Source organism: Lissotriton helveticus, chromosome 12, assembly GCF_964261635.1.
Source record: "Lissotriton helveticus chromosome 12, aLisHel1.1, whole genome shotgun sequence".
Lineage (NCBI taxonomy): Eukaryota > Metazoa > Chordata > Amphibia > Caudata > Salamandridae > Lissotriton > Lissotriton helveticus.
This window is the reverse complement of record NC_136073.1, coordinates 581,978,246-582,003,189: the sequence shown is the minus strand read 5'-3', so window position 1 is coordinate 582,003,189 and position 24,944 is coordinate 581,978,246. Positions and strand designations below refer to the sequence as shown.

At 45.8% G+C, this 24,944-nt stretch overlaps 1 protein-coding gene across 4 annotated transcripts in view; it reads left to right on the top strand.

Annotated features, from left to right (window-relative positions):
* Window positions 1-24,944, top strand: part of ADGRG1 (adhesion G protein-coupled receptor G1) — a 431,161-nt gene that overhangs the window by 359,482 nt on the left and 46,735 nt on the right. For all 4 annotated transcript variants that reach the window (XM_078670641.1, XM_078670642.1, XM_078670643.1 and 1 more), the window contains 2 exons: window positions 9,972-10,412; window positions 17,248-17,335. In XM_078670641.1, coding sequence (XP_078526767.1) covers window positions 9,972-10,412; window positions 17,248-17,335 — 529 coding nt within the window. The remainder of the gene's footprint in view (window positions 1-9,971; window positions 10,413-17,247; window positions 17,336-24,944) is intronic.

The window sequence follows — 24,944 nt, the reverse complement described above, 5'->3', positions numbered from 1 at the left end:
ACACGTATGATATTAAGGAGCCCAAATACAATTATCCACACCGCCATATATGAGCCACGAGACGCGGCCCGGGGATCCCCCTAGCGCACTGGACGTGAAAACCTATGGACTGCTGTACAATGCAAGCCAAGGGAGCCTCTCCATCCACCGTGATAGAGAAGCCGTGTGTCCACCCTGAAAGGAGCCCAACATGCAAAACCACCCCTGAAAGAGAAAACAAGCAAAAAGGGGGGGGGGGTAAGGTACCCAAAGATTGTTCTATATAAGACTACTAGGGGCCCTCTTTTTAGGGGCTATGGGCAGTCCAGGCTCAGGCTGTGATTTGCCACAGTTGCTCCACTTATACAAGAGATGGGTGTTACCCTGCAGCTGCAGGCCATACATTCTACTGAGAGGCAGCCGGAGGCACAGCGGGGGGGCTGCCTTCGGATTCCCGAGACTTGGATGAACAGACAGACTACAGCAGAATTATGGAAGGGGCGAAATGACTGTAGACATGTGACCTATCCTACTCATAGGTAAGTAACCCAGTACCGGTCCCAGGATTGTACAGATAACAGGACTAGCTAAACCTCTATGTTAGGGTCCCAGGAGATGATATGCACCAGGGGATATTCCCAATAGTTTAGGGCTGGGCCTCGTACTTGCTAATAATCCTACTTAGGCCCATCCTTGACTGTCTACCATCAGCAAACCTTGCCATGCCAAACGGTCAGATAGAAACCCAGGTGTGAGGGCCCTTCCCACTAGAGCGCCATTGGGAAAAACACAGCAGCAAAACAGTAATGTGTATAATCATAGGTGCCAACCCGATTTACACACGGCCCAAAGGGTCATCCGACGCGGCTCGGGGCTCCCCCATCGCATACTAGATGTGTGGCTCTATGCAGCGCATACTGTACTGTATAGAACAGACCCAAAGACGTCAAATACCAGAAAAGTGACTGACAATTAACACCTTTTGCACACTGATTCCACACTGTAGAGGTCTACTACCTACTGTTCTGCCCGTCGCAACACTATCTTATTTTGGGAGAACGTTCAAATGGAGCCACAACAAAGCTCACAATAGCCAGACACCCCCACATATAAGTGTGTGTTCCAGTGATGGGACAAGGCCGTAAACGCCGCCCACGACCAAGGTCATGTCTGATGACAGTGACTACACACAGGTCGACCACCTACCTCAAATAACAGGGGGGGGGGGGGCAGGAGGAAACTAAATTACTTATTCTCAGCGGAAGACAGTAAGACTGCTGCACTGTTGCTTTCCTTCCGAATTGACATGCCCATGCTATTGTTTAAATGGGGCGTCTTAATACAGGATATTGAATTCCCCTGGCACAGGAAGGACCCCCCCAGGGAGTTCAGTTGGGATGGAAGTCTGCCCCCACAACCTGTAAAGCAGCATGTTACCTTCTCCCTGAGCTTGGGCCAACGCTGAAACCGCGCACGTCTCTTAAAAGACCCCACTAACTGCAAATAGTGTACCCAACGGCATGCATACCAGACCCTTTCCACCTGTGAGGGGCCCCTGAACTCACTCCTGATGAATGCTCCGGAAAACAGGTCTGAACGTAGCTCGACACAGCGGCCCAACCTAGTGAACTTTGGAATAGTGGGTGCAGGGTATCTGAATCCTCAAGTGACTGACAGAACGCACATTTTGACCGGCCTACCCCCACCCATGAAGACAAGGGCCCCGACACCCTACGATAAATGAAAGGAACCATTAAACAAATACAAACACATTTGGGAGAAGGGCTAAGGAAAGGTGAGAGGCACTGCACTGTTGTATTATGATAGAGAGGGGAGCATAGAGGAGCCCCCACCCAGATCGTGAACCCTCCTGGCCGTCCAGAATTTCTGCACAAAACAGTCAACTAATCAGATACACCAGCGATTTCCTGACAAAGGAACAACTCTGAATGGAAACATGAGTACCATTCATGTCTGTGGACAGGTGTCACTTTAGACCAGAATAACACTGAGAAGCGAAGGGCACTAGTGAAACATCGTAGCAAGGATACGCTGGAATGAGGAGTGAACATATTTGGGTCAAGTAAACTATCGTCAGAGCAGGTAAATACGGATCCACCAAGGGAAGACTTATTATTCAAATATTGTGCTATACCCAGGTCCCTTATGTTAGAAGGCTACTTGCCATTTTTTGTTCCTGATGATAGCAAAAGGACACACCTACCCCGACAGGGAAGCGCGTTAAGGGAGTGCGAGGGTACACCTACACATGGCCAATTGACAAAACCTGTAAACGATGCACAGAATTTAATAATCATGTACCGCCACTATCGCCTAGGTGAAAAGGCAATTGTCATACGGAAGTGCGGTGGTGACCCCTGCGCGGAAATGCACGCCAGGACCGGGGCACCGACGCGAAGGATTCTCTAAGAACTAGGTATGGGAGACTATCACTTAATTAAGTCTAAGTGTCTGGATAGCAGCGCTACTTCTAACTGGCAAACATTTCTGTGCAATACGTGATAACAAAAGTCTCGATACGTGATAACAAGTCTCGAGGGTACATACATGGTATTACATACATGGACCGACTATTTCCTAGCTTTATTATTTTGGATGCACATGATAAGAAATTGCAATTATGCACCATGACTGTTTAGATACTGCCTTGGTAGCTTTACTAATTTACAGTGCAGCCGCAAACCGCATCACAACTCCAAGAGTATGCCCCCCCTCGCTTGCCAATAAGCGCTCTATGCAGCCAGAACATTCCTAAATACCCCGACATGTCAGGCAGGAAGCGGACCAGGTCGAGCCAAGCCACTCGCTGAAACCACCGACCACCAGGGTTACATGCTCGCAGCATGCAAGATCCACGTGCCCAGAAGTACCCCCAGTAGAGCACCATATCCTCGACGCACCACACGCGAAACCCCTAGTAAGCCTGACCCCCCCCGAATGGTTTCCCCGGGCTACAACACAAAACACAGGAGGAAGTATGCACATAATGCACGACGCCGGGACGGTGCACTACGGGCGATCTGATCGTGTAGCCCACTCCGTAATAACACCGGCAAGCAGTGTCCAAAGGCCCCCCCACTCGGAAAGCATTTCGGAATATGACGATGCAGGCCGCCAAAACGGTGCAAAGATGGCGATCTGATCATGTAGCGGGGGAAACAAAGGAACGATCACACCCAAAAGAGTAGAGCCAACTCTGGAAAAACCCCGGCAAGCAGTTTTGAAAAAGGCCCCCCGCGCAAAGAGAGATTCGGAAACATGACCCCACAGACAAAATGGCCGCGGGGGGGGCAGGCGGTCGTCCATCAGCCTACAGGCCGAGCCCCCCCACGTGCGACACAGCCACTGGGCCCAGCATTGTGGCTACCCCATGCCATGCGCAGAAATGCAAGCGCGGAAATGCGCCGGTGAAGACGCAGGGAGGTAATGATCATGACGACGCAGGGGGGTAATGATCAAGGGGGGGTGCCCGAGACTTTGGCCAACGCCGCGGGCTAAGGAACGGCACGAGGCGGTACTCCCCCTAGGAAAACACCCGCAAAGACGGGGACGGGGGGGGTGGCGCTCAGTGTTAAGGGAAATAGTAGCCAAACCAAGTTAACAACAATATTGCAGCATGTGGACTCCCCGCTGCAGGAACACATTAAGAGAAGGAGGACAGGCTCCTAACAATCAAGTAGGCAGGGACCCACCAACAAGTTCCGCTTACGGGGAGGCACATCACGTGAAAAGCAAGGCCAACGCCTGCAAATAAAGGACAAGCAATCAATGTCCGGCATCTGGGCCCTGCGATACAAGAAAACGCCATAGCAGGCCAGCGCACCTACGGTGAAAACACCACATAGCATACCGGGGCCTGGGATGAGCTCGAATTCTTTTCATATTAAAATTGGAAGTGCCGAAAATCATAATAAGTGAAATACCCAGATCACCCATAGGAGGAAAGAACGCGCCGCGAATGTGTCTGTCATGTCCTGGCCTGTCTCACTTGCTCATCGGGTCCGTAACCCACGTGGACAGGTCACCGAACCCAAAGCGAATACCTTTTGAACAAGTATGGATACCACCCGCCCCGCACAATAACAACACTTGCATCAGGCGACAGATAAGCATGAACATAACTGAAAACGCTGAAACGAAATGATATCCCCCGCATAATCGACCCTTGTCCAAACCACATTGTATCCTAAATAATGCTCAGTGCGATACACGGACCCAAGGCGAACAACGAGACGAGGGTCGCGAGGGCGGGGGGGATTGGGGGAGGTGAACGAACGGAACTCCACAGCTGAAACTTACAAAACCAAGCGATCGGGAACATCCATGCGGAGTTCACTAAGTCTGCCGGGGGCGAGGAAAATGGCCGCACAGGGGCCCGAGTCGGCAGGGGCAACCGTCTGCACATACAGAAGACCCCCCTCACCCGCCCGCAACTCAAAGGGCAAAGAATACGGGGATGTCCGAGGAACCCTACCTCCACCTTCCCAGACGCACCAATACACAACCACGCCAAAACTCAGGCGCGAAGCCCCGCCACAGGCGCCTCGCATGTACACACGAACATGAGGTGCGGGGGACAGGTGACAGGACCGTGGAGGAAGGCAACCAAACAGACACCGAGGGACAAAGAAACCAGCAGCCGTCTCACATCCCCACTCACCGGATGCAACGCAATAGCGGCACGTCGGAGCCATCACATCGACGCAACACCGGACCTCAGGACGGCGACCCTAGGGAAAGAGTGTCCCGACGTGTTCGACGCAACGTCCGGAGCGGCAAAGAGTGTCCCAACATGGAACTGCGACGTCCGGAGCGGCAAAGAGGCCTCCCCAGCGGGGCAGAGGTCTGATGTACTCCAGACGGCTCCTCCCAGCCGCCCCGGACGTGCATCACTTACCAGTCTCCACCAACCAGGGGAGACTGCCTCAGGTGAGGAAACAACTGCGTCATGCGGGGGCGGGACAGCCCTCCGTGACTAGTGGCCCGCCCTCCTTATGGCCACTGCGTGGCCTCGGGCAGGCGCAGAGTACAGGAGCAGTGACTGAAAGGATGCTCCAAAATGCGCATGTCACTTTGGCCGGCTGTCTTGCACCGGCCAAAGTGACATGCCCACTTTGAAGCTCTCTACCCAGCTGTCTTAGACAGCTGGGTGGAGACCAAGCATGGGCCTCCAGGGCCTGAAGAAGCATCACCAGGATGCTCCTTCATCCTGGTGAGCAGCACCAGGATTGGTTGAGGGAGTTGGCTGGACCATACTGGAGTAGAGAAGATCGGACGGGAGCGAGGATGTGCAGCCATGTAAGTGACTTATTTTCCTTTTTTAGGTCTTGCCTACGCAGCATGCATGCGCTGCATAGAAAACCTTTAGCCGCCGTACAGCTCTTTTTCAAAGCACATACTCGTTCTTGTGGCGGCATACAGCTTGCGGGAGTGCGCAGCGGTGCGCCTCAAGCACTAGTTTGTGCTTTGAAAAAGAGCAGGCTGCTCTCTCCAGCGCGCGCGCACCATTTGCGGGTGCACCCCTCCGCCACTCTCTCCCGCTGTAGCGCGAGGCGCGTGTGCTTGTTTTCTTTCCTACTTTCCGTCTCATTTATCCGCCACAAGGGCTGAGGCTTTTGCATCACCATGCTAATTTTCTTTCTTTTCAGAAGCTCTCAGCAAGGCTCTGAAATATTAGATCCACACAAGCATTCAAGGAAACTTAACCCCGATTGCGGCCCACTGATCTTTGCTGAAAGTGTCTTTACCCGCGGAGCTATCTTATTGGGACTTAATTTTCTAATGTTCAGATTTCTCTATCTCTGCAGCAGTCCGATTAATCCAATGAACAATTTATTTTACTGTGGTTCAAAATTTTGACCTGCAGTTTACACCTTGACCTCTGAAGCAGGCACCTTACTTGCTGAACATTCTCTCAGTTACTGAGGGCCCCTGGCCTGTGACCTTCAAGGTCACACAAACACACAGCTCTGCAGCTTGCACATCAATGCAGTGAATTACTTATTGTAATTGAAACAGTAATTCAAATGTAGATCTCTGGAAGAGAGACATTAGCCCACTGAGCTATCTCACAAACTCTTCCTCCTTGCCATAGGCAGGCAGAAAGAGGATAGTACTGTGCCGGCTGTACACTGTGAAGAACCAGATGCAGAGGAATACAAAATGCAACTGTAATTGCAGTATAGTAAACGTGGCATTGTGGAGAACAGGAGCGCTCCCTACTCAGAAGGCTGAATTCTCCTTGAGTTCAAATCCCACGACTGCAATCGCCCGTCACAGGACTTCCATGGCAAATCCCAGGGATGCCAATGCCCATTGCAGGGCTCACTGTCCACTTTCGTAGGCCATGATGTGCCCATCTCATGGCTTCCAATTAAAATCCCCAAACCTCCAGTTCACATGCCAGTGCCGCGACGGCCCTTCCCGATGCAGGAATGCCCTTCCCTGTGCCTGATCCGCATTACCCTGTTTCCAGGTGTGTAGCCACGCACTGCTTGCTGCTTTTTAGGAACTCTTAACGTACACTGGTGATGAATCATAAGCTCAAATAGGCAAATTAAAGGACTAGATGTTCCGAAGCAGCCAGTTAAGTCAAATTGCACTAAGGCAAAGCAAAGTACACAAAAAATGTATCCGTTTGTTTTACAATGGTTTGAGCAAATGAGTCCAACATATATTAAACCTCCTAGTGCAGACCTATCATTCGTAATATAAACATATCAGCTGTTATATCATACAAGGCGTGCAGCTATAAATAAAAAATAAAACAAACATTGACAAAGCTTGCATTGGCGAAACCTATTGGCTTTGTCAATGCTTGTTGTTCTGCGACTATCAGCAGTTGTGAATGTTTTTAGTCCATCATTCCAAAGATCAGTATCTATCCCTCTTGGTCCCGTTATCTATCTTACATGGCCAAAGTTTGTGTCTTCTGTGCTTAGCGTCTGTGTACTCTTATTTCCCATGTCTATACCCCCCTTCTGGTTTTTCTCCAGTTTAGGTGTTGCTGTAGCAGAGTATCTTTGCGGGTCCATAGTGGCCTTGGATTTTCATAACTTTGTTGCAATATTTCAAGGCAGCGGAAGTTCTTGGATTCGAATTACTCATATGTTAAAAGTCACATGGGTTCGCTCTGCTAATGGATGCCATTTCATTAGGGCCCTGGGCTCGCAACGAGCTGCACCACAGGTTTCAGGAATGCTAGTCATTGGCCATAAGCCCATCAATTCACATGGCAACCTGGTTCTCCACTGAGGTTCATTTGTTTACTATATCAACCTTCCTGCTGTTTTCCTAAAACTTGGCACCCAAAGGCAAGTGTTGGTGTAGGAGTGCGGAATTCAAAGTAAACCTTTGTTACTTCTTATACCCAACTTCTGTATTCTTCATATTTCTTTACAGAGTAAATAATCACGTGACAATGCTAGAAATACAAACAATATTATTATTTTAATGAATTCAGATTTTTATAAATTAAGAATTTGTAGAGCTCACTACAGTTGCGCTGGCCAAAAAGTTTAATATGTATTTGTAAAGCACAAATCTAGTCCGGGAGCAAAGAAGTGCAGACTTGTTCGTGAGCCACAAGTTACGACTCAGACTCGTGTTTTAGTTGTTCAAACACTAAGATTTAAACGGTGATCAGAATACCTGGTCCTTCTGAGGTGTTTACATGTAAAACAAGCATTGGGATAGCCAATAGGTCTCACCTTTGGGACCTTATAAGTGTTTAGCCTTGCAACACTTGATGTTGTTGCACCAAGAATATTGTGCTGGATAACTAAACACGTATAAGGTCCCAAAGGCGAGACCTACTGGCTATGCCAATGCCTGTTCAATGTATTTTGTTTGTGTATGTATTCCCTACATCACCGACATGCACTACATTACCAATATAAAGTTAAACATTTTAACTTTAAAGGATAATGTAATGCCTGTCGCTGTGAATTTAGTTTTGCCCATGCATGCACCCGTTACTCTGCCCTACCATTCCCCATAGCTGGCAGCCGCCACTGGGTATAAGCAATGGGTGCAGAGCCTTTTCTGTGGCACTGGATAAACCATAACACGCATGTGGGTGACAGGAAGGGTCGTCTTCTGAGGAACAAAGTGGATTTTAACAAGGTGTTTGTTGGTAGACATAAAAGAGTCTAATAAATCCGGCGTGAGGGGAAAGATTCCTAATAATGCATTCATCTATACAGATGCCCTATACAATGGTCGCCACAGTCTCTTTTTCCCTGAAGCCTCCCAAAGTCTGCAGATAAACTGAGGTGCCCTCAAGGGGGTGGCAGATGTATGACGTTTTGGCAGGGATCGCCAAGGAGGGGCCCCATGTGTTTGGTGAAGGTGTTAGTTGCGCTTTGGAAAATGTTTGTGGTTTGGTTCCCCTTCTTTAAAGAAAATGTATGTCTGTTCCTTATCAGTTTACTTAATATTATATGTAAAAAAAAAATCATTCTGAATATTGTTTATATTCAAATATTATCTGCAAAGAAAATATTTCAATAACCAAAGAAGGAGGTATTTAAAATAAGCCTTTAGCCAGGACTACACGCCACCAATTTGGGCATTGTGAAGGAATTTTCCTTGCGAAATTTCATGGCCACGAATTTTTACAGTTTGTTTCTGCAAAATGTCTTGGAGGAAGTGGAAAATGCCTCGCGGGAGGGATATTCTTCTCGAACCAACCCTTGCCAGCATCTCGCTTGATTTTTTAGTATGAGGCACGCCTTTGGTTTCGATTTTGACATGAGGTACACCAACAATTTAGTTTCTGAAATATTCCCATAATTTTTGTGTGATTTTGTACACAATTAAATTTGTCAATTTTGCTCGGGCCTAACATTCACCCCATACCAGGACCACTGAGATTACTCCCTTGAGAAGAGAGGAAAGACACTTTCACACCACTGGACTTTCACGTTTTCAAGAAGGGAGTCCTAAAAATGTAAACTGGGGGGAAACATTATCCTACAGCAGAGACATTTCCCACCACATCTTATGTGCTAGGAGAAATAACACCCAGGATGCATCATGGCACTGAAGAAATAGTGACGATTAGAATTACTGTACCGGACAATATGTCAATCAAGTGCTGCAGAATATGCCTTTCAAAATTTCTATGACACTGATATATTGCCCAGTTACTACTTCTGTGAATAGCATAGTGACAGTCCTTGCTCGTGACAGAGTTAGACAGAAATGTACAACATACAATAATCTCAAAAGAAAGAAAGAAAAAATTTAACCATAGCACCCTATGCTACTGTCTGATGTAAAAATGTGTAAATGAACATATAAACAGACATGGGCACACAGGTGACAAATTATGTAGCAAGCTACACGACATGGGTTTGTATATCTTGGAATCAGGGTAACAATTAGCACATAATTAACACTTTATCCACACCCCCAAGTGTGAAACCTCAGAATGATGTGTAATCTATGCACCTCTTAAATATTACAATCGTGGAATAGCTGTTTACTTGGCGGCGGGTGCACAATTTGCGCATGCGTCTGCAGGCCCCTTGGGAGGAGGGCTGTTACCATTCCCCCCTCCTTTAAAAATCCAATCCACCTCTTTATTGCTACTTTTCTCACTTCATGCATTGTATTTTCTTTCTGCATCTTTTTACTCTTCTCGCTCAGTCTGTCTCTGCCTTCCTTTACCCGCCATCTTTGTCTTCTTCCCCTCATTCCCTCTCCTTTCACTTTCTCCAGTGTCATTTCAATCTCTTCCTCCAGCCTCTCCTTAACCCTCTTGTTAGCTTTCCTTGCAACGACTTCTCTATTGATTTGAAGCAAAAATGTGCAACTGAGGTGTATGGGAAAGACCTCGATAAAAGTACTCCCCATCAATCCAGCCATTTGCCAGAACTCCTTCTTAATCCCCATTTCCTGTTCTTCATTTTCCCACTCTTTTGCCTCTTCACTCTTGCCCTAAACCGTTGTTTGTGTCTCCATCACAGGCGTCTTCACAGACACACTGCCATTCTGGTTCTGTGCCACCAGAAACCAGGCCTCTGCTGGTGGGATGCTGGTGTATGACTCCAACCTAGACTGCGACACCATTACCATTGTGAACAGGAATAACTCCTTGAAGATCATAGCGCCTTTCCACATGGGCGGCACGGTGCCACTCAACTCTACACCCGGCCAACACCGCTTCTGTATCTACTGGTTACGAAAACCAGGACTCCTCAACTTATCTTATGGAACTAGTAGGAACTACACCCGCAGCACAGTGAACATGGAGACTGCTGCATGCCGGGCAAAGACCTGTAGACCGCCAAAATGGGTATCCCGGAACTGTCATCGAAGTGAGGCGCTATACAGGGTGTCTCAGAGATATAACCAGTATCATACCAACTGCTCCCTCCACTACGAGATGAACATTCGAAGACCATGTGGTAAGTCTTTCTACATATCCTATCAGCAACATATCCATTCTTTTTTAGAAATATTGTTATTGGTTTTCAAAGGCACGAAAAATTGCATTCAATTCATTTGGATAAGCAAACAATCTCCTCTGTAATGGACCTCACTCCTGACCCCCCGCCTTTGGCCACCCATCCCCTGCTACTTAGTGAAGTAAATTGTGCCCCCCTCTCCAGCATAAACGTATCCATTCTTGATCATTACCTGTGCCATAAGACTATGGACAGATATATCCTTGGCATCAAACTAACACCTTCAGACGACTGTCCAAAGCCCTTTGCGAGGTCACCTACCTCATGAGAACACTTTCTCCTCTGTTGAGCTGTTCTCCCCCTCAGTTACTCTCACTGTGTCCATTCCGCACCACGTACTCATGTGTAATGGCCACCCCATACTGTACCCCTCCACATCGTTATGTCCTGGCCTGCCTCATGCTCATCTATATGACACATCTCCGCCTCTTCCTGCCTTTGTACCTTGGTGCCAGCCAGCACAAGTCACCAGCTCTGTCGTTAGCACCCAGGACCATTAACAATAGGCTTCAGTCCATGCTGTGAAAACAAGGGATCGATTTCCAGTGGTTGGCCCAGCGACATGAGACCCTAGTTCAATGTTAGGTAAATGTGCATGGAATAGAAAGGGAGAGAAACTCATACATTCATGCTCATATGCGCTTCACATGAAAGCACAGTTCGTTCTGAAGCAGGCACTTAAATCAAACCTCCTCCATACTCCTTATGGACCATCAGGCCCTACTTCTCTGCTGCTGCCAGGGGCGGAGAGAGTGGCTGGTAGGGGCGTTTCCGAGATTTGCTGGTTGATTGGCCATAGTCATGGCTTGATTTGTCTGAAGTAACCAATTTCATTGGTAACCCGTGCTTTGTGGAACACACTAATTACAACAAACTCTGTTTTTTACGCATACAAACATCTTAAAACTTATTTAAATTTACTCGCAATGTACCAAAAGACAATGCGTTTTTAAAATGTTCCCATTACATTGTAATAGACAGAAAGGGATTCATTGATTTGCATATTTGAAAGGTTTGTGAGCCCGAAATCGGCCCCGGATCTTTGGCACAATCAAGATGGCGCAGGCTAAGCAGGAGAACCTTTACAGCAATTGGGTGACGGACAAGATGGCAGAGTGCTCTTCTCCCCTGACCTCATGCAGAAAACACCTGGACAGTGAAAACATAGAAGGAGATAGACTTGGGTTCAGGGATTTTAAGAAGCTGAGAAGCACAGACAACGAGAGGAGTTTTATCAAACAGTGAAGAGCAGAAGGCGGTGTCATCTCAGCAACCACGTGCATAGCAGATGTGACGTCACACACTCCTTGAACACTAACCTGTAACCTTAATGATTGGATCAAAAATCCAGATGCTAGCATAAGCTACAGCTCATTTTTAGCCACAGGATTCAAATGTATTAAATCTTTGCCACTGCTAAGCAGCCTACATGGTGGTCACCTTCAAAAGCGAGGTATCAAAGGCAAATCCTGCCATTAAATTCACAATGGAGAGAATCCAGGAATAATTCTGAAAATGAAAGTAGCACCCCAAAAATTACTCTCTAGCACACAGAACTAGATTAGACCTAGAGTTCTGCACTGAGAATGTGGGCAGTCATGGCAGTGTGGAGGAAGCTACATTGTGTAGCACTTAGCATTGACATGAAGGCCTAACAGTAGCCGAAGCAGCAACTCACGACAACAGCAGAATAAAGATTAACCAACTGAGCAATTTATTAAAGATTTAGAACCTGCACCACAGTGAGGAAGAGGATTTACTGATGAGGATTACTGTCAGACTGTCAAATCAAATTATTCAAAATATTGCCATTGGAAGGGTGTGATATACAAGGACATCTGACAAACAGATGGCTACAGACAGCTACTAAAAAATTTCCCATTTAAATGAACGATAAATACAAAGCATACAATGAAATGAAAAAGGAAAATGGAACACAATAAGAGTGAAAACCACACAGAAGAATAAAAGGATGGTCATTTATTTATCCAATAATCCTGAAAACTCGCTGCTGTACTTACCTCACTCTTTTACTGTAGATAATGTTTGACCTTCAGCCCAAACTTGTTTCTTCTTCATCAGCTACATGCAGACCTCCACTGATGATATCATTGTTATCCAATGCTCTCCACTATCACATTCCTCGCATTCCATGCAGTGGAAAGGTTCATATATATACAACATCAGATTACTTCACCCCCACCCCCCCTTCACTTGAAAACCAGTGGTCATGTGCCTCTCCCATAACTATTTGTGTGTGATGCAAAGCTGGCTTTCTGAATTGATACCACGTTGTAGATTAATAGTGTTTAAATACTCATTCAATTACCTACAGTTTAATACATTTAGAAATCCCCTACTCACCGATTCAGATTTGTGAATAAAACATTGCTTTTCTTCACAATTGTTACTCTTTTAACATTTGCTTCCTTCATTACATTGTTTCTTTTTTGCCTGGGTATAGACTGCTTACCACTGCTGTACCACACCGCAAATAATAAGATAAGACAAGGGTTGTAATCCCATGGATGTTGTCGCAAATCCACAGAAGTTCCCTAACACCATGCTGCACATTCGGATGTGAGATTAAACCACTACTGCCTAAACCACGAATTCCTTAACCACGATGGCTAAACAACGAACAATCCCAAACCACTACTTTTTTTAGAACGAGTTCCTAAACCACAAAAAAATATTAAAATGCTCATTACACATTTATACCACTTTTTCTTTTAAATCCGCTTGTTTGACATTTTATATAAAAGAAATCTAATAATAGATGAATGTAAGCAGTGTATTTGTGGGGGAGAGCCCCACACCCCCCATCTTCCCATATTGGCTGAGGCCAGAGCATTCCCAGTAACGCTGAGCCCCCGATGTTGCTACAAAGCTGGCAGGATGAAAGCTGACTGCATGACCCCGCGCTCCTCAGAGCCCGCCTGCCTGGTGGCTGCAGTGCCAAGTAAATCATGCCAGGGGTCGATGAGCGTGTCAGGTCAGGGGGTACAAAGGGGAGTGACGTACCATGCAGAGTGTTTCTCTGGAGCAAGGAGTTTTGGGAACGGGAAGATGAAGAGCAACTTAAATAACTGTATCTCTTCTTTCTCGCGACTGAAGAGCACACCTGTCCTGTCGTGCCCATGCATTTATCATTTTGTCATTACTTAGAAACATGAGTCACAACTGAAGCTTCTTGTCAGAAGACCAAACAAATTCTACAGGAGCCGAAGATGGTCCCAACGCCCCGCCACCAGTACCCCCACCAGCAAGACAAATCCTGGTGAAGGCAACAGTAGGGGGAATGGGGAAGTAGATAGAAAGAAAGACTGCCTTGTTAGATATTTTCACTGGACAACTCCTGCGCCTCAGCTTCACTGCATGGGACTGGATATGCTGCATCTGCATGGGGAGAAACATAATCATGCAACAAACATACTACTAAATTCCTTCTACATACTTATTACTTAACATTACACTTTCATACCCCACTGTCCAAAGGCAATAGCTTCTCTCTATGTTGAAGAGATATTCCTTAGTTGGATTCTTTATGGAATTTCTCAATTCAGTCTTTGTAGGTTATATTGACTTTTGCTTGAATGTCTTTTTATTAAATTCTTGCGACATCAAAATTAATGGTACCTTATCTTCCTGCTACGGAGTCCACTGAATAAAGACTAATCCTTGTGACGCACAAAATAACAGTACCTTATCTTCCTGCTGGAAGCCACAGGATACAGGCTTACCAGACAAGTTCTTTTTCATATAATGAGGGCTTCTTCTTGCGAGGCACCTTAATGCAAGAAAAGAGTTACCAAACACACTTGTCAAAAATAGGACTTCAGGAAAAAAATTGTTACGCGCTTAAAAGGGAACAACATATGCAACTCTTCCCTAAGCGCGTTAATGCTAAATTATGGATGCCTTATTTCTTGAACAAACAGTCTTGGTTGCACATGCATTTTAATTTGACCGCTTACACTAGGCTCGCTGAAATTAGTAATATTAACTCAGCCGGCTTCTAAATTGAGACGCTTTCCAATTCGCCTCACTAAATTTCTCTCAGATGGCAGACTCGATGTTGAGACGCTTTTCAATTTGCCTCACAAACTTTCTCTCAGATGGCAGACTCGACGTTGAGACGCTACACATCTCACGTTACAGTTGAAGTACGCCATTCCTCACTGAAACAAGCGCATTTGTTTTCCTGGCTCTCGCGCGCTGGTAAACACTAGAGCGCTGACCCAGGATTGTCACATCTCATCCTCTGGCCGCCTCATTCGCCATTTGTAAGTTTTTAACACAGCTGATTAACAATCGTCTGGTAGAAGCATGTTGCCTTTTCTAATGTGGGTATTTGACTGATGCCTGAAGACGCTGGCTTACCTTTCTATCATTCCCACACTTACTGGCACTCACCACCACAGTCCTGACACTTCTCTTTTAGCACTCATAGGAGGGGGCATAACTAAATTCTGTTGGTCCTCGCAACCTCAAACATTACAGGCAGACACATATCTCTAAATTGCTTAATCACAAATGTACATGCCTTTCGTGTCAGGCCCTGGCAGTCTTAGATCGGTCGTGGTTTAGAAAAGTCGTGGTTTAGGAATGTCGTTGTTCGGACTTTGTGGTTCAGGTAAGTCATAATTAAAACTTCGTTGTTAAGGTTGTTTGCCACACATTGATGTCACATGCTACATCTCCATGTAGACCTACTTTTAACTTTTTATTCTTTCAACTCAGCCATTTGATTGTGGATGGTAATTTTTGACTTTTCATGGTTGGAGCTGCTTATTCTAAAAAAAATCACCATTATTTTAGAGATCAACTGGACACCATTATTTGAAACAATGGACACATCAAAAGGGCTATGAAAACCCTGTTAACACGCACATTTAAATGTAGTTCTTGGATATGCACAGCTCCCTCATTTAGGGAACCATGACTCATTTGTGCATATTTTGTGGCTGCCCAAGGTTGGCCCTGTCCTTATTCTGTGAATATGTACATTGTAATGTCTACTGCATACGTGAAAGGCATTACCAGGTAAGAAGCAACATACTACCACTGCCACCAGTGGTTGTACCATTCTCCTATACTTTACATCTGGGAATATTCCCACAAAAATCTAGTATTTTTGTATAAGTTTTCTGCAGTGAGATGCACAACAGTAACTGAAATGATCCTCTGCTCTGTTGTCCCTGATGTGTTCACTCCAGTTTGGTTGCAGGATTTTCTAACAGTCTACGTTCCAAAAACACCTATGCTGCATGTTTGCTCAGTGTCCGGGTACTAGTTGTCAGCTGTTAACAGCTCATGATAACAGCTCCTGGCATGAAATAATAATGCAGTCGATTCACTGATGTAGCAGCTGTCATCCTCTACCATAATTATCAACCGAAGCTCATATTCAAACACATTTGGATAGATGTTACGTCATGGCAGCGATATCACACACACACACATACACAAGTTGACACTACAAGACTAATGCTTGCACACAGCTCATCAGCCGGGCAGAAAAGTCTTGGATCAATACAAAATTGTAAGACAAAGTAAGCCATCGCTGACTAAAAGTCATTTCAAGATGTAAACTGACTATCACACTAAAAACTAACAGCCAGATTCATCAAAGACCCGTTTTGCGAGTCTTTAATAGCGATTCATAAGGAATCTCTATTAAGGACTTGCAAAACGGGATTCATGTAGGAATATATTGTAGAAAAATATGTAGAAAAGTATTGCGATTCCTACATGTTCTTTATTTGCGATTAGATCGCAAATAAGGATGCGATTTCAAGGGTGCAGGGGTGTCCAAAGGACACCCTGTAGCACCCCTGAAATGTGAATTTACACTGATGTTGTGCACACACATGTCCAAAGGACATGTGTGTGTGTAACATGCAACTTAGAAAAATGCATTTAAATGCATTTTTCTAAGTTTTCGCTATTTACCACGAGGTTTGACTTCGTGGTAAATTGCGGTCCTAAATTGCTAATTCGCAATTTTTGAATGTTTCATGAATAGCATTTAAGGAATCTCTAATAGAGATTCCTTAAATGCTAATCCTCGCAAATTTGCTAATTCTTTATTAGCGATTTTTGCATTTGGGATGATGAATCCCAAATGCAAAAATTGCACTCGCAAAGGACCAGATTCTCAGAATCGGGCCCTTTTGCGAGCGCATTTCGCTTGATGGATCTGGCTGATAAACTCTTTTGGTTTCTAAAATAATACTACTGTGAACAGTTCCCTTTGGATTAGTAAACTGTAATCTGACAGGAACACCCATTGAGGCCACCAACAGGTTTTAAACTCTTAACACATCAACACATAATTTGCTGTTGTCCATCAAGAGGCTGCTTGAGGGAAACTGATAAACGGTCATGACTTTATCATTTGAGTGCTTAATTTGCGTCCGAAGTTGCCAGAGGTGGGCGCTGGCACTGTGACTCATTTTTCTGATCTTGACCTATTTTTTGTGATCAGGCTTTGACCCAGAGCATCATGAGAGAAATACAGAAATAGAAGAAAGGGAGAAAGGAGGATGGAGGACAGTGGTCTGCATCCCGTTATCATCTTTGAGAATTGAACAGTTGGGTTATGTACCAATCCGAGGGGATTCAACTCCCGAGAGACATATTACAAAGAAGATTTGAACCCTGCAATCTCAAGTGCTTATATTTGTATTTTTCAATCTCTCCTAATCTCTTCTGTTATTAGTACAGCTATTCAACCGTCTGTAACCTGCTTCTTTGTGGTCTTCTTCTTCAGATGTGAAGGCCGTTCAAGATGAAGTCAAACAGGTTGAAAAGTTAATCCAACGAGATGCACCACCAGTCGACGCCTACACAGCGCATGCGTAAGTAGAATAGATCTGCACCTTCTGTGGGGCAATGAGAGGGCACATGCTTACTAGAGCAATGCTGCAATGCTGTGGTGGTGGAACTAGGGGTGCTGCAGCACCCCGATAACTCTAGAAAGAGTTTAGATGGAGAATGGACACTAAAGAGACTCTTCAAATATTGATCTGGCAGCATTTAATGTGTATTTAAAGACCGTCACATACCACTATGCACTCTTAATGAGACGTTGTTATTGGCCAGCACCCACACTCCAAAAATTGCTGGAGCGCCACGTATGTTATCCCTGAGTAGTTACACTCTTCCACAGTCTTGTACCATCACCAGTTCCATGCATAGCGCATCATCTATCTTCACAGCCTATGAAAGTGTTCCCTCCTGTCTTCGAATGCAGCGGAGGTCGGGTTCACTGAGAGAGGTCACTCCCTCCAATCCTGGCACTTCTCTCATGCTTTGAGAGCAGTGCCAGGATTGAGTAATGCTGTTTCCTGAGTCCCGGCGCTTCGTGGAGAGACGAGGAGGAAGGACATTCTGCAGCAAACCAGGTAGGTAAGTGCCATTTATTGTTTATTTTAGTACCACCCGCCAACCACTCTAAATACTTGCCATCCGCCACTGTTGCAGGACCTTGCCGCCTGGCCTGCCTCTTAATTAGGATACTGTTGGAAAGATCGACACAACAGACCTGCCAATTTGTGAACATGTTTCACCATGTCAGGAGGTGGACTGTCCTCTGATATCTCTCTGCGGTCCAATTACCCTACTACTCAGGTTACAGTACCTACTAACCAGCTCTGGCATCACCGAGGTCTGACACCATCAATAAGAGACTGCCATAACGACGTGAGTGCTCACCACCATCTACAATAGACACACTTCTCTAGCATGTGGTATAGCCAGTGATGATCCAAAGAGGGACAACAGGGAGGTGGCCATGCATTGTGTCAATATACAAATGCTCCTTGACCAGGCGGATGCTCCATGCTGCACAGGCGGACAGTGCTTGTGCCGGAAGGGACTTCTTGACCCACATAAACCCCAGAGGAACTGACCTGTAGGCCAAGATCAATGCCAAATTATCCAATATGGCCACTGTGCCTGCTATCAAACCTTTCCTCATCAAGGGGGCAACTTAGTTCTAAGCACACAAATGGAGAGACTGGGTGGAACACGACGTTACAGTGGAACGTTGCTGCACCCTTCTACTATACATGTACACTTGGGAGGCAAAGACATACAAAGAGCATACAAAACTCTCACAGAGTCAGCGCTCAAAGTGTAAGACACACATGTTGCCACCCTGAGTGCACAATTTGAGCCAAAGGCCAAAGGGAACTACGATTGCTTCATCTTTTGGCAAGCTTTCCAAGAACCAGAAGAGTCACTGGATGGGTTTTATGACAGACTAAAGGAACTTCCCAGTAGTTGGGGATTCAACTTTGTGCCTCCTCCAAACTAAGTGAAGCTCTTCTCCAAGAATTAGGAAAATCATTAAGACACATACTCACAGTTGGAAGGTCTTAAGAGCTTCAGAAAACTCATTTATCACAAATGGAGGTCACACTCCACAGAAAAATCAAAGTGGAACCAGCTAACGCAGTGCAACTTCGATGCCCAGCTGAGCCCCGGCGGAAACTGACTGATGCCAAAAATAGTGCAGATACTGCGGAGGACCGCCAAACAAGTTTGCAGACTGCCTGGCCTAGGGCAGAAAGTGCAAAGCGTGTGGCAAATGCAACCTTTTTGCCAAAGTGTGCAGATCATCAAAACACAAAACCACGAAAGATACCATCCACACTCTCCCAGAAGCCGAAAGCGAGACGGGAGACATGAATGATGTTTTTGTCACCTAAAACACTGCTCACATAATCTTCACTGATGGGCACAAGAACGCCACCCGGGGACCTATTCCACAATGTCAAATCAGAATCAGACAATACTCTGTCACCACAGCCATCGACACTTGAGCATCCATAGACCTCATGTCCACTGACACATTCCAAACCATACCAAAACCTCCAGTGCTAGCCAAGGCCAAAGTCAGAGTCTTTGCTTACCTACAAACAAAGCCACTACCCATATTAGGCGTGCATCATGTCTTCAATTTCACATGAGGACAAGAGCATTGATACAACCATCTATGTAGCGGATTGAGGCCAAGGCATCCTAGTACGCGGTACCACAGCCAGGACCCCGGCCTAGTCGCCTTTGCATTTGGATTGCAGCTTAAAGAACTCCCACACATCCTGACTGAGTTTGAAAGGTTGTTTGATGGAGCTGGCTGTCTGAAGAACAAAGTCATGAATTTGCACATTGACCAGTTGCTACAGCTGGTAGCCCTATGACATTGTTGCATTGCATTCGACCTCCAACTGAAAGTGGAAGAGGAACTTGACAAGCTAGAAGGTGCCAGCATTATTGAAACGATCATAGGTCACACACTATGAGTGTCACTCATCGTAGTGGTGAAAAAGCAGAAACAACCTAGAGAGGTCTGCATCTTCGTAGACAAGCAGCTCACAAACATCACAATCGAACGTGAGCACCACGTGACTTCCACCATTGACGACATTATAGGAGAGCTCAATGGAGCCCAGTGGTTCCCAAAGGTAGACCTGCAATCAGATCCCCATTTTCCCCTACACCCAGAGTCGAGGTATATTACTACCGTCTCTAATCATGTGGGGCTGAGGCGTTACCCTTGCCTCGACTTTGGGATATCAAGTGCAGCAGATGTATTCCAGAACACCATATATGAGCTGTTTGCAGGACTACAGGCATCTTCAGTGTCTGTGATGACATTCTGATATTTGCCAGATCTGTCCAGGAGTACCACAAACACCTTTGCAGGGTACTCGGAAGGATCCAGGAGTCAGGTCTCACACTTCAGGAAGAGAAGTGGGAATTCATGAGACAACGGATCAGCTTCTTCAGATACACGTTCTCAGCAAATGGAGTGGCCACAAGGTGAAAGATGTCCGGAAGCTCCTGCATCGACCAACGTATCTGAAGTGAGGAGTTTTCCGGACATGGTAAACTACTGTGGATGATTCATACCTAACCTAACAAACCTCACACAGCTCCTCAGATGCCTCACAAAAATAACAACCATGTGGGTGTGGGATCAGGGCCGGACTGGCCGTAGCGGGCACCGGGCGCTTCTCCGGTGGGCCGCCAGGGTGGGGGCCGGTTTTGGTTCCCTAGGGGGCCGCTTTTGTTGGCAATATCGGCCCCTGTGATAAAATCGGCCGAAACCAGCCCTAAGAAACAGCTCGACGTACTGCCCACCTCCTCCCCAGGTGGCGGACCGAGCAGTTTGCCAGGACTGGTTTCATTTCACATTCCAGACCTGTGTGGGATGTGGTGCATGAACAAGCATTCTAAGCGACAGAAGCTCTCTTTGCAGACACCACTCTATCCTACTTTGACCCCACCAAACAGACCACCATTGCAGTCGACACTAGCCCAAACGGGCTAGGATCTGTCCTCATGCAGCAGTAAATACATGGTGACTGGGCCCCTGTAGCATATGCCAATTGGTCACATGCTATAGAACAAAGGTACTCATAGATTGAGAGGGATGCCATAGTGATTAACTGGGTCTGTCTACACTTTCATTTGTACATCTATGGTCATCCCTTTGTCGTGACAACAGTTCACAAGCTACTCATACCCCTTTTTCAAGGCTCTGCTTCCAAACCTCCTACCCACATTGAAAAGTGGGTACTTCAGCTGCAGGTTTCTGTGGGGTGGCAGTGGAGTACAGGCCAGGAGCCACAAACCCAGCTGACTACCTGTATCGCCACTCATGTGAAGCCACCCAGGAAAAAACAGAAGATACAGAGGAAGCTAAAGAATATGCGTGGTATGCCATAGAGATATTTAGGCCCCTACCTATGTCTCTGGACACCATCCACAGTACTTCAGAACAAGATGAATGCCTACAACTAGCCCTCTCCACAAACAAACCTGGGAAGCGAGATCCCTCAAAGAGCATCAATAGCACTGAACACAGGAGGCCTAGAGGACTCTCGAATCACTGCATCATGAAAGAGTGGATATCTACTACGAGGACCCTGTCTAGTTATCCCTGCTCGCCTCACATCTTTGGTAATGCAGTTAGTCCATAATGGCAACGAAGGCATCGTTGAAACGAAAGACCCACTCCAGTGCAAATGTTCGTTCTCACTCATGGAAGAAATGGTCATGGTCAATGTGCAGACCTGCCGATGGTGGCAAGATATGGGCCTGCCAGATGCACCTACACCCATACCTATGGAGCAAGGCCCCTAACTGCCATGGGTATGTGCCCGCCTAGACTTTGGTTGTCTACCAGACCATTGATACCTCCTGATTGATGACTACACCAAATACCCAGAGGTCAAATTGAAACATCTCCGGCAGCTGCAGAGATCATCCCCAAGCTCGAGAAGATGATAGCCAATCCTGAAGGCTCATATGAGAACTTCGGACCACAATGGGACCCCTTTTCAAAGTCAAGAGTTTGCAACGTACCTGCAATCATGTGGTATAAGCATAGGAGCGTGACTTCCCGCTGGCCACAGGCCAACGGAGATGTCAAACAATTTATGCGAACACTCAATAAGGTGATATGCATTGCTCGCAGACCATCAACAGTTGGAGAAGGCCATCTTGCATTCCAGCAAGAAAATTGCCAAATCCCCACACTCAACCACCGGGCAAGCCCCTGGACATGCCAGCATGGGTCTCATCCTAGTGGACACAATCCCACACCACCCAGAGTGGGTGCCAACCCCCATCGATGGTGATCAAATGCTACAAGGAAGAAGAAACACCAATCATAAGGCAAGCATTTGCCGGGGAGCTCTGGTGTCAGACATCCCCCCTTGTGACTTTCTACTCATAAAAGACAGGCAAGCAGGTAGCAAGTACAAGCTCACTTTTGAACATCACCCATGGGTCATCACGCGATGCTGCAGCACAATGATCACTGCTGACAAGGAAATTACTTGTAATATCTCCTCCTTCAGGCCAATATTAAACAAAACTACAAGAGCAACCCTTATGTCCATGCAAACAGCGGTATCAAGTGATCCTTGAAACATGCGTTCACATGGAACTCATTCAGATGTAAATTATGACTATCATATTTCTGTGCGGACTCAATCCAAAAATACCAATGTTAAATCATAAATGTTTGAAAGGTGCAATGATAACTCAGCCAGTATGTAACACGGTTCAGTCGAACTTAGTTTTATCCAAAACAATCATAAAATTCACACAACTATTTTTGAAAGTGTGTAGAGAGAATATAGTAGCAAAAGACCCAGGTGTGTATACAAATCAGAATCAAATACAAAATAATAAGACAACGTGAAAATAAGCATCAGCAAAAACAGGTAGTTGGTTGATATAAATACGAGGCAGCAGTTTCAGTTAAAAACGACTCATGGATAATTGGTGTTCCTTATATCAAACTGTTACTGACGCTATTGCTGATATGTTGATGATGGCAGTAGACTCTGGAAGTCAGAGCTTTGCCTAATATGTATGCCCAGTAAATAAAATCTGTCTTTTGGATACATAAATTAAATTATTGTATCAGCAAAATGTGGAAACGTTGTCTTTCTCTGTAATCGTGTTGATGGTGTTTTGACCCTTCAAGGATAGTAGGGTCTCATCAGGACTAGGGATGCCTGGGTTTGGCTAAACTGTAAAATTAAAATGCATTCAGTAGATTATCTTTACAATTCCTTAGTAGGATGAGATTTTCTTTGAGGGCAGCAGTCTCTTTAATCCACTGTCAAGATTCACTGGTGGACTAATGAATAATTCCACAAAGAGGAGGGGCTAAGTTCAATGCTAAGTCCCTGAGGAAGCACGGATCGCTCCTCATAACATGCACGCTCATGAGGAGCGATCCGAGCTACCTCAGGGACTTTGCATTGATCTCTAGTCCTGATGAGACCCTACTATCCTCCCGCAGATGTGTGTTTAGTGGCCTTCCCTGTGTACCGCGACTATTTGAAGGCTGAGGGTGGCGCTGTGACAGGCAATGTCCGTCCCGCAAGCTAACAAACCACATCATTGTTCTGAGTAATTATTCCATGCAGCGCGCTCCACGTGCAGCTAGTCCTCACTCACTACGACAGTTGCTAATTACACTCAGCGACCACATCTAGAAGTGGGTTCCAGTCTCGGCATTGGCTCAGCATCCTGGGAAAATCACTTAATCTCCCTGAAAAAATAAGGTGTTCTTGTGTAATGTAAGCGATGCTTATGTAAAGCACCCCAATACCTTTGGGTCTAGTTTGCACTATGTGTGTATATATTTGGAACTAATAAAGTTAACAGATTTATGGCGAAAGCTTCTCCAGAACGTGTTAGGTAAGATTTTCTCACAAATTGTAAACAAACGCATCCTATGTGTAGTGTCTTGTGAATAAAAGAACGCTGGAGCTCTTTTGGTTCCCACTGTACACTGTAGGCCTGTGTCATAAGCATTGGAGAGATGACTTGAAGGCAGGCTTAGAATGTTGAGTTCTGACATAAACAAAGCAGAATAAAGACGTGTAAAATTATTCTCCATGTGTGGTGTGGTTATTGGCGAGTACCTGGGCTGGCAGAACGCTACAACTGGCAAAGAGATAGGGGACACAAAGCCTGTACACTGAAAGCGCTCTTCCAGAGAATTTGCCATGGTCCAGCAAACTGCTTGTGCGTACCATGTGTGCCCCAATTAAAGTGCAGACTCAAAGCTGACACTGGTGGAATCTCAGCTCAACACCAGCCTTTTAAAAATGCCTGAAGAGAAAGCGACATTGGAAGTCTATGTGTCAGTTGCCAGGAACTTAATGAAGTGGCTGCAAATAAAAAGTGCTGCACCATTACGCAAAGTAATGCCATACGCTATACGGAGTAAGAATGCTAAAGGCGGATGTAAACAGGTTACAAAAGCAGCACACAGCAATAGTTCAGTACAAATTAAACTGAAATGCATGTGCTATGAAGCAGAGATTGACCAAGTGTTTGCGAAGAAGCATTTAAGTACAAAGCCAACCAATGGTATCTGTTTTCATGGACTTGTAGTGTACAAAGATGTATCTACTTACCAAAACCATTAACAAATCATCCTGCCACAATATGCTGTGCAGCGGCCCCAGAAAGAGGGTTAGGGGTTGTGCTGGTGTAGCCTTCCCCAGACGAAGTGGCCCACTGCCAAAGCTGCAGCGTTTGGACTGAGAACAACTCCCTAGACTGCCATCCAGTAAAGAGCTTCGAAGGGGAGCCAGGGCGAAATCCAAGCTCCAAAAGTCATTAAGGCTGATCTCAAAGCCAGCACATCACAATGCGCTTGAGAAGCTCTGCCTGACTGAGTTCAACAAAATGTGCCTGAAAGACCACTATGGTCCATCAATATATATATATATATATATATATATATACACACACACATACATACATGGCAGCTGCATTCCTAAAACCGCCCATTGCAATTGATAGTGCCAAAAAACCTAATATTGGCAATAGATGGACTATGTGGACAGAGACTTTTCAAGATTCCATAGATGAAAAAGATGACAAAAAGATGATAAAGTATCTAAAGAACATGGTTGGTGAAGGAGT